This window comes from Anoplolepis gracilipes, chromosome 10 (assembly GCF_047496725.1).
Source record: "Anoplolepis gracilipes chromosome 10, ASM4749672v1, whole genome shotgun sequence".
NCBI classification, from domain to species: domain Eukaryota; kingdom Metazoa; phylum Arthropoda; class Insecta; order Hymenoptera; family Formicidae; genus Anoplolepis; species Anoplolepis gracilipes.
The window spans coordinates 12,616,137-12,626,878 of record NC_132979.1 but is presented as its reverse complement, the minus strand read 5'-3'; the positions used below and the strand labels follow the sequence as shown (position 1 = coordinate 12,626,878).

The 10,742-nt window shown below is 43.6% G+C and overlaps 1 protein-coding gene across 1 annotated transcript; it reads left to right on the top strand.

The window, feature by feature from the left end:
- Positions 1 to 642: 642 nt before the first annotated feature.
- LOC140670149 (uncharacterized) lies at positions 643 to 1,434 on the top strand. The gene has a single exon (XM_072900703.1). The coding sequence runs from the start codon at positions 805 to 807 to the stop codon at positions 1,378 to 1,380; it is 576 nt and encodes a 191-aa protein (XP_072756804.1). The 5' UTR covers positions 643 to 804; the 3' UTR covers positions 1,381 to 1,434.
- The last annotated feature ends 9,308 nt before the right edge of the window (positions 1,435 to 10,742 follow it).

The window sequence follows — 10,742 nt, the reverse complement described above, 5'->3', positions numbered from 1 at the left end:
CTGAGACGCCTGCATGTTGGCATTATCGCTATTAACCGCGGGAGAATCGTCGCCTCCAACGGGGGTCGCTACACCACCCGCCACACCGCCTCTAGCACGCAGTGCCCGGGCCATCCGAGAACCCGGGCGGTGAGATTCTCTTTCATTTGTACTCATCATATTTACTGCGTGGTGGGGAGCAAACGGTATATCAACCGAGAGTCCCCGAAAAGCCTCACCTTTCTTGGCCCCACAACTCACCATAGGATTCGGCACATGGGCACAAGACCCTTTAGGGCGCACTAACGCTGAGACACCATTTAGCCGCTACGCAATTAAGCCGCAGCGTTACCAGGAGTACCACGAGGAGGTAGGATGCTCAACTTGAACGTGAGAGGCTGTTTGAGGCGCATCACGTTCCAATAAACTACGCCCTCTTACCGGAGCCAGCGTTGCTAGCCGGAGGGACTCGTCCGACACCGAAGTCCCATCGCGGCGTGTTGCTTTGCCGGCTCGGAAAAGAGACATAGCCACCACGCTCTCTTACCAGTCTTCGCTCCGCTCAGCCGGAGGGACACGTCATTCGACAATGTCCCATCGCGGCGTGTTGCTTTGCTAAACGGAAGAGAGTCATAGTTACTCCCTTAAGAGAGTCATAGTTACTCCCGCCGTTTACCCGCGCTTGCTTGAATTTCTTCACGTTGACATTCAGAGCACTGGGCAGAAATCACATTGCGTCAACACCCGCGAGGGCCATCGCAATGCTTTGTTTTAATTAGACAGTCGGATTCCCCTAGTCCGTGCCAGTTCTGAGCTGAGCGTTGAATGGCGGCCGAAGAGGACGACCACGACGGCTCGCGCCGCCACGGAAGCCTCGCAGCAAGGAAGATCCGCGGGAGGCCAAGGCACGGGACCGAGCTCGGATCCCGGGACCGGCGCGAGAACGCCGACCGTTCACCTCGCCCAGGCCCGGCACGTCAGCCAGACCCGCTTCCCGACCAAGCCCGACACGCCCCGCTCCTCAGAGCCAATCCTTATTCCGAAGTTACGGATCCAATTTGCCGACTTCCCTTACCTACATTATTCTATCGACTAGAGGCTCTTTACCTTGGAGACCTGCTGCGGATATGGGTACGAACCGGCGCGACACCTCCACGTGGCCCTCTCCTGGATTTTCAAGGTCCGAGGGGAAGATCCGGACACCGCCGCAACTGCGGTGCTCTTCGCGTTCCAAACCCTATCTCCCTGCTAGAGGTTTCCAGGGAACTCGAACGCTTATACAGAAAAGAAAACTCTTCCCGGATCTCCCGACGGCGTCTCCAGGTCATTTTGGGTTACCCCGACGAACACTCTTACGAGGGCCCGAATTGTATGCGGTTCCGCTGCCGGGTTCCGGAATAGGAACCGGATTCCCTTTCGCCCGACGGGCGTGTGTCATCGACAACGACGAACAACGACAAAATTTTTTCTTTCGAAAAACTTTGCGCGTTCCTCTGTCCGATATATAAATATATATTTATATTTAATATATATCGAGGTTTCTCTTAGACACTCGAGTATATTGTACGCCGTCATTGACATAGGATTTCTCCTAGGGCTTAGGATCGACTGACTCGTGTGCAACGGCTGTTCACACGAAACCCTTCTCCACGTCAGTCCTCCAGGGCCTCGCTGGAGTATTTGCTACTACCACCAAGATCTGCACCGACGGCGGCTCCAGGCAGGCTCACGCCCAGACCCTTCTGCGCTCACCGTCGCGACCCTCCTACTCGTCAGGGCTTCGTGACGACGCGAGAGGCGCGGTTCGGCGCGAGGCCTCGCCGCGCGCTGCCCGTTGCCGCCCCACTTGCCGCTGACGGCAGAGTATAGGCTCGACGCTTCAGCGCCATCCATTTTCAGGGCTAGTTGCTTCGGCAGGTGAGTTGTTACACACTCCTTAGCGGATTCCGACTTCCATGGCCACCGTCCTGCTGTCTTAAGCAACCAACGCCTTTCATGGTGTCCCATGAGCGTCGAGTTGGGCGCCTTAACTCTGCGTTTGGTTTATCCCACAGCGCCAGTTCTGCTTACCAAAAATGGCCCACTTGGCACTCTGATCCGAAGATGCTCGTGGCTTCATAATTCAAGAAAGCCAGAGATCTCACCCATTTAAAGTTTGAGAATAGGTTGAGGTCGTTTCGGCCCCAAGGCCTCTAATCATTCGCTTTACCAGATGAGACTCGCGCGCGTTCCGTGCGGAACGGCCGAGTGCCAGCTATCCTGAGGGAAACTTCGGAGGGAACCAGCTACTAGATGGTTCGATTAGTCTTTCGCCCCTATACCCAGTTCCGACGATCGATTTGCACGTCAGAATCGCTACGGACCTCCATCAGGGTTTCCCCTGACTTCGTCCTGACCAGGCATAGTTCACCATCTTTCGGGTCCCAACGTGTACGCTCTGGGTGCGCCTCTTCTCGCGATGAGAACGAGACGCCCCGGGAGTGCGAGGCCGCATCGCGACGCGGCCCATCCTCCCTCGGTCGACGGCCAGGGCCGACCTTCACTTTCATTGCGCCTTTAGGTTAGGTAGCACCCCCTCAACCTGGAGTTTGCTCGCCTGTTGCTTGTAAACGAAGCCCCAGGGCTCCCGGTTGCCGTGCGATGTGACGAACTTCCGCCAGCTTGCGAGTTTCGCCCGCCTCACCCCCCTACAGTACTGCCTTTGTGAAGAACGATACTCCAGCAGCACCCGGAGGTAAGTAGGGTCCTCTCGCCCTCCCTGAAGGGCACGACGCAATCTATATACCTGTTTCTTCATTATAGTTAATTTTTTAGTCCACCACGGGTTGGACTTCCTAAATTTGCGCTTCCTAGGCATTGACGCGACACAGGTCTCCGTGAGCACCACTGTGAGCGTTTCTGCCATTTTCTCTACTTCTATTGTGGAGCACAGATCGATAGCCTCCAGTTGCGATCTTGAAAGATCTGTCAGGGTGACAGAGAACCGTTCCCAGTCGGCCCGACTTGTGTCGAACCTCGTGTTCCCAGCGCCCCGATCGGCACCTGACTCTTTCGGCAATCTCAATCTTATGTCCACGGCCCTGTGGTCACTGGTGGTCCAGTCACACCTTACCTTCCAGTCACAGATGAACTTGTTCATGGAGGGCGACGTCAGGGTTACGTCGATGAATGACGAACCCCTTGTCGTCCAAAAGGTGGGCGGCTGTCCAGCATCGTTGACCACTGACAAGCCAAATGCCCTGATGAGGTCCTCGAATCTGGCACCTCTATCGTCTGTCTCTTAGGGACCCCAGAGTGACGATCGAGCATTGGCGTCTACACCTATAATAAGTCTCTCCCCCCTCAGTGAACGAAGCACCGTTTCGAGATGGCTGAGGTGCTTCTCAATCTCGTCGCTGTACTGGAAGTAGCACGAGACAACGTAGAAAGAGAAGCTGGGGGCCCGCACTTCCACGCAGACACAATGCGTAGTGCTAAGCTGCGAGACGAAAACCGTATCTAAATTGGGATTGCAGATTACCACTGCTGCCCACGGACGTTGTGAGCGCACTGCGGCAACCCTCATCCCTATGCCTAATCCTACGACTTTGTAACCCGAACCTTGTTTCCCGACGTGTGGTTCCTGCAGTGCTAAGACGTCAAGTCGCTTTTCGACTACGAGTTGACGTACCTCACCCGTTACTACAGCCGAACGTCGCATGTTCAGCTGCAGCATCCTAACACCCGTGGACGCACTACCTAAGCTAGAGCTTATCCTACCTAATTCCTGTGGCGCCGGGCCACTCGCTGTGTGGGGTGGGGTTGGGTCCGCGAATCTAACCGTCTTTCGCACCGTTGTCGCAATGTTCGCGGATCTAAGCGCGGGTCTAATCGCGGGCCTAATCGCGGACTTTTCTATCTCGCGCGCTATTTGTTTTACGCCGGTCTCCGATTCTCGCGCTGAATTGACCGACGTCGACCTAATCGTAGTAATTAGACATCGCTCTAATACGACGTACGCGGCTCTAATCCCGGTTGTTTCGCGATTCACGAACGCGGTTCTAGCGGCAGGAAGGCCGCAATCTCGGGGCTGTGCGCCATCGCGTATTGTGTCACGGGCCCGCCCGCGCACAGCTCGGTGAGGCGCTCTCGAGGAGGCGGAGGCCGCCACCGAGCACGCGGTCGAGCAGACCCGCGACTCAACGACGGAGACACCCCGCGCTTCCCTACTCGCGGCCGCGCCAGACCGGAAGCGGTCGGCCAGGCGGGCACTCCTCCTCACCACGTTAAAGATTTTATTGAGTTTCATTTTGATTCCCACGAGTACGGTGGAAGGGGTGGTCGAGCGACGTAGAGCCACCTTTACGCCGCCAAGCCTAGATACTCCGGGAGGACGGCAGGTATCCCGGAGCGGACCGTTCGCGACCGCGACATTTAACGTCTACGCGATCATGCAGACCCTAAGCACGGTTCCTAACACCTTAGTCTTTAGACGTTTTGCGGGCCCGACCTCTACGAAAGCGACCGCGACGACAACGACGACCTAACGACCGCCCCAGCCGACGAAGCCACAGACGGCAACATCCGAAACCCGATTGTACCTGAAAATAAAATTCCTGAAAGAATTAGTGAACACACACACACTCACACGTGGGAGTCACTGGGATCGGGGTGGTCCCCGCCTCTGGCCCGGCGGGTGACTGAGTCACCCATCCAGTCCTTCGGGCGAGGGTCCCGACCGGCTCCCACTTTTCCCCACTGAGGGACGCTTCACGGCAGGAGCACCCACCGCTCCGCACCCTCATCCCGCGGGAGCACCCGCATGAAATTGGGAGGGAAAAAAAAAAAAAAAAAAAAAAAAAAAAAAAAAGGGGGGGGGGACGGCCGTAGACCGTCTGAACAACGCACGCAGTGCGCTTGCCACATAAGAGCCATTCGTTCAGCAAGCTGACACCGACTCGTGGCAATGCTGTTTGGGCACGTTGGCTTCACCTTTCGGTTACTAGGCCCCCTCACCACGACAAGGTGTGCCCACGAGGGGGTCCTCCGCTGGACAGGGAAGGGGACTCGGGCGGGAAACCTGGGTCTCTTTTCATCCAACCTCTCCAGTGAAGGGTGGCGGAGTGATTGGTGCACACTCCGCCATTGGGCCATTAAATAGGCCAGTAAAGAAAATGTGGCCCAACAACATCTGGGCTACAGTGAAGGGAGTTCCCTCTTGGGGTGAACTCAGGCCAGGGAAGGATCGCGGGATAATGCCGCTGGCATGGAACGCATAAGAAAGAGGGAGAGATCAGGCGGGTCATCCCCCCTATACTCCCCGTGGACCCTGACCCCCCCGTGGTTCAGTGACGAAGGTAGCGGGGAGGAGGCGAGGAAGGGGAGAGAGCGGATGATGTTAAGAGGGGAGAGGAGTAACTCCCCTCTCATATCCCCCCTTTGGTGCATCGTCTTTATTACCCCTTCCCCTTTCTCTATTAAGCCTCCTCTCTTGCCATAAAAGAGCCGTAAAGTCGGGGTTTACCTCGAATTGGTAACTCCTCGCCCCGACACATAGCCGCCGGGGAAGGGTTGGATGGGATGGAAGAGGCTTTCCCCCCTGTTAATCCGTCTGGCCTCCAACCTCTATTAAGCTGGATCCCCCACCATCTCCAAATAAGATCGCACCTATCAAGTCTGGATTTTGTTACTCTTATCGTTTAGCAGGAATTTACGTTCAAAACGGGGGAGGGGGCCAGCTTGACATTAAGCTAGCCCCTCCCATAATGAAAAAAAATATATAGAGTGTTCGAAACAAAAAATCGTTTGCACTAGAATTTGTTGCTATTTTGTTGCTCTAAGATAATGTGAAAAGAATTTTAAAAAATTATATAGAAATATGAAAACTTGATATCTTGTCGTTGTGTAACAGATACGCCGCGCACTAAAATCATTATAATTCCATAAAAAATGTGTTGCCAGCATGTATATGGTATTAAACTAATCTGTGAGCAATATACTATCGAAATATATATGTTATTGAATTTGTTGCTCGTTATAAAGTATCGAAAATCGACACTTTGTCGTGATACCGACTCTGTAACGACAAAGTGTCGATTTTCGACACTTTAAAACGAGCAACAAATTCAAAAACGTATATGTTTCGATAGAATATTGTCCACAGATTATTTTGCTACCAATAACACACGAGCAATCAATTTTTTTAATTAACTAAAGCGATAATAAGACGCGCCGCGTAGGGTCTGCGACGACAAAGTGTCGCTTTTCGACACTTTAAAACGAGTAACAAATTCAAATAAAATTTTCATTTATGACGGAGGAATATATTCTTGCTGGGATAGTTAATTTCAAGCCACCTGCAAAACAAACAAGAAATACTATGGATCAAAATATTGGCCATTATACTGCCATTAATTATCGACGAAATAAGTGGATAGAGTACGATGATTGTAAAGAAGCAGAAACAATTTTAAAAGATAGTAGTATTGTTTGCCCACATAGAATTTTATATACAGCATAATTATAAAAAAGAGGTATTAAATATTACACACAAATGCACGCGCACGTACATGCACACGCACGCACACACAACAAGCACGCATATATATATATATATATATATATATATGTATATATATATATATATATATGTGTATATATATATATGTATATATATATATATATATATGTATATATATATATATGTGTATATATATATATGTATATATATATATATATATATATATATATATATATATATATATATATAGACATATGTGTATATAGTAATACTTGTCATACCTTATGTTTTTAGATTATTACTTTTTCAACAATTACACTAAGAGAAAGTCTTCTATGTAGATTTACATGTTGATATATAAAATTAACTTAGAAAATATATTAACTTATATGGATTTGCATATATATATATATATATATATATATATATATCTGAAAGCTAGTATGCATATACCTTTTGAAATATGCTTTACTAAATAGTATTTCTTTTTTCTTATCATTTATTTTTTATAATAATTATGAAAATGTAAGATTTATAATTGATAAAGTGATTGTTAGTATGTTTTAATTTTGATATACTAACATAATTAATTTGCAAGTATTTCTCTTACGATCGCGTAATTTATTTATTGAATTTCAACGATTCTTATTATAGTAATATATATATATATTTTTATATATTTTAATAGAGAAAATTTTTACTTCTATTTAGAAAATCAATATATAGTAGTACAATGATTGCAATTTTATAAATTTTTTTTTATTGATAAGGGTCAGTATTATTTTGTTAATACTTCTATGTAAGCAAGCAATATCCAATTTAATAGCTATATAATATTTTGCTCGATTAAATATTTTATTAAGCTGAATTTGAGAGATATACGTATATCTCATAGCATGTTTTATAATAATTCTAGCGGTATGTTTATTTTTTGAAAAATTTAATTTGAAATTTTTTTTGCGAGACGTTACACGATGTAGATTTACATGTTGATATATAAGATTAACTTAGAAAATATATTAACTTATATGGATTTGCATATATATATATATATATATATATATATATATCTGAAAGCTAGTATGCATATATCTTTTGAAATATGCTTTACTAAATAGTATTTCCTTTTTTCTTTATTATTTATTTTTTTATTAATAATTATGAAATTGTAAGATTTGTAATTGATAAAGCGATCGTTAGTATGATTTAATTTTGCTATAATAATATAATTGATTTCCAAATATTTCTATTACAATCGCGTGATCTATTTATTGAATTTCAACGATTCCTATATTTTAATGAAGAAAATTTCAACTTTTATTTAGAAAATCAATATATAGTAGTCTGATGATTGCAATTTTATGATTTCTTTACTGATAAGAGTCAGTATTATTTTGTTAATATTTCTATAAGCAAGCAATATCCAATTTAAGGGGATACCGTACCGTACTACCTTACCGATCAAAATGATTGTTTAGTTTTTAAAAGAAATTATTAAATTGGTTACACAGAATTAAAAATGCTTCTCCATGATTAAAGTACATATAATAACGAACCAGGTTATGTTCAATTTTCAGTTAAAAACAAGAAAAAAAAAATTACAGTTTTAAATTATCAACTGCTAGCGTCAAGTCATTCATATATTTGTTTAATGTAAAAGTTTTGCAATTTGCACGTACAAAATAAGATAGATTCCCGCTTGGAAATGCATGAAAGAATATATGTAAACTTTTAGAAATGATTTTGAAATCTAGTAAAAATAATTTCGTTTTAAAACACTTTCGTGTATATTATCATATGAAAATCGAGGATAAATGGATAAAAAAGAGCAGTAGATTAGTGCACCAGCAGATTGACTGGTGTCGCGATAGTCAGAGCTCTAATCTTTTTCTGTGACAAGGAAGGACAATAGTACTATCCTTGTCTGTTTCATGCGTAGAGTAATATACATGCACGCCGGTGATACCGAACCGGACCCGTATGACACACACACAAGCGCGAGCCGTTTACATGTGAGCTTGGCACGTGCGCGGTGCCACATATACACGACTCGCGCTTGTGTGTACGTCATACGGAAAGTGAGCCATGCATCTAATTTGGCATTACTGATGCACGCTCTAATATCGTTTAGTGTAGTGAAGTTATTTGTGTAGTGTTAGTTATTTATGGGTCAACAGCACGATTGGAAATATTTGTCTCTCTGTCAACGTAGAGTTTTCTTCAAGGAAGGCTGGATGAAAAGGTTAATATTTTCATTTATATAAAAGGAAATGTTTTAATGTTGTTATATCATATGTTATTTATTATATTATATTGTTATCCAAATATGTTATGGCATATCGTTTTCGAATGAAAGATTTCATTACTCAAAGAGCGATCTTATTTTCCAATAAATTTATATTTTTTATCAAATATGAATTTTGATTCATAAGTTATATATAAATAATATATACATATACAGGGTGTCCCATAATTCGCGAACCACCTGTTACGTGCAGGTAGAGTAGGTTAAACTGAGTAAAAAAATTATCTACCATTTTGCAATTTTCGCAATAGTTAATGAGATATTAATTATAAGAAATCAGCCAATCGGCGCTCGGCAGGAGCGCGCGGCACAAAGGAGCCTCCCATTGTTACTTGATACTAGGCACGCCGACGAAGTGGTGGGAGGAATGCTCTGCATTGATAACATGAAGAGTCACACACATAGTCACACACACATATCGGCGCGCCTAGTATCAAGTAACAGTGAGAGGCTTCTTCGTACCGCGCGTTCTTGCCGAGCGCCGATTGACTAATCTCTTATAATTAATATCTCATTAACTATTGCGAAAATTGCAAAATGGTAGATAATTTTTTTACTTAGTTTAATCTACTCTACCTGCACGTAACGGGTGGTTCGCGAATTATGGGACACCCTGTATAATATGTATATATATATATATATATATATATATATATATATATATATATATATATATATATATGTAAAATATAATAATATATAATATTATTTAAATAATATAATATATATAGAGAAAGTTACAATGTCCCATTTGACACTTTCACTTTTATAAAGCACATACTTTATTCTCTAATAATTAAATTATCAAAATAATAAAATAATGTTATAATGTTCTTGAAATTGTCCATTGATCTAAAAATCCAAATATTTCTATTAACACAAGACGGATTTTTAACGTCATTAATCACACTTTTTGAGTGATGACTTGTATCATTTGAAAACGATAATATTTCATAATTTGACTTCCATAAAGTCCATTAAAACATTAGTATTATGAAAATTGTTTTACATTTTTTTCCAAATTATATCTTTAAAACAATTCCTAAATAAAACATATAAGTAGTATATAAAGTCTATTATTAAAATGTGGTTTGCATGTGCGCATTAGTTAAAAAATAATCCCAGAGGCAATTTAGTCGTAATCTGGTTGCAATATTTTATGCCAGATGCGGTTTGCAAAACGCACTGGTTAAAAAATTATCCCAGAGGCGATTTATTCGTGAGCTGGTTGTAATATTTCGTACTAAATGCGGTTTGCATGTGCGCATTGGTTAAAAAATAATCCCAGAGGCGATTTATTCGTGAGCTAGCTGCATTTTATGCCAGATGCGGTTTGCATGTGCGCACTGGTTAAAAAATTATCTTAGAGGCGATTTAGTCGTAATCTGGTTGCAATATTTTATGCCAGATGCGGTTTGCAAAACGCACTGGTTAAAAAATTATCCCAGAGGCGATTTATTCGTGAGCTGGTTGTAATATTTCGTACTAAATGCGGTTTGCATGTGCGCACTGGTTAGAAAATGATCCCAGAGGCGATTTATTCGTGAGCTGGTTGCATTTTATGCCAGATGCGGTTTGCATGTGCGTACTGGTTAAAAAATAATCCCAGAGGCGATTTATTCGTGAGCTGGTTGCATTTTATGCCAGATGCGATTTGCATGTGACATTTTGCGCTGCAATTGTAAAGAACATTTTGTTCCCTCCCTCTATCGATACCGCGGCTATGAAATATAGTTGCGAGAGGAAAAAAATTGCAAAAAAAATTGGACAAAAAATAAGAAAAAGAAGATTAAAACTTGCGGATTATTCATTGATGTTAAAAATCCATGCTTGGGTGCTTCTCCTGATGGGCTCATAGATAAAGATGGCCTGGTAGAAATAAAATGTCCTCTATCAGCTGAATATTTAACAGCGGAAGAGGCTATAAAGACGCTGCCTCAATTAAAAAGCGTTTTTGAT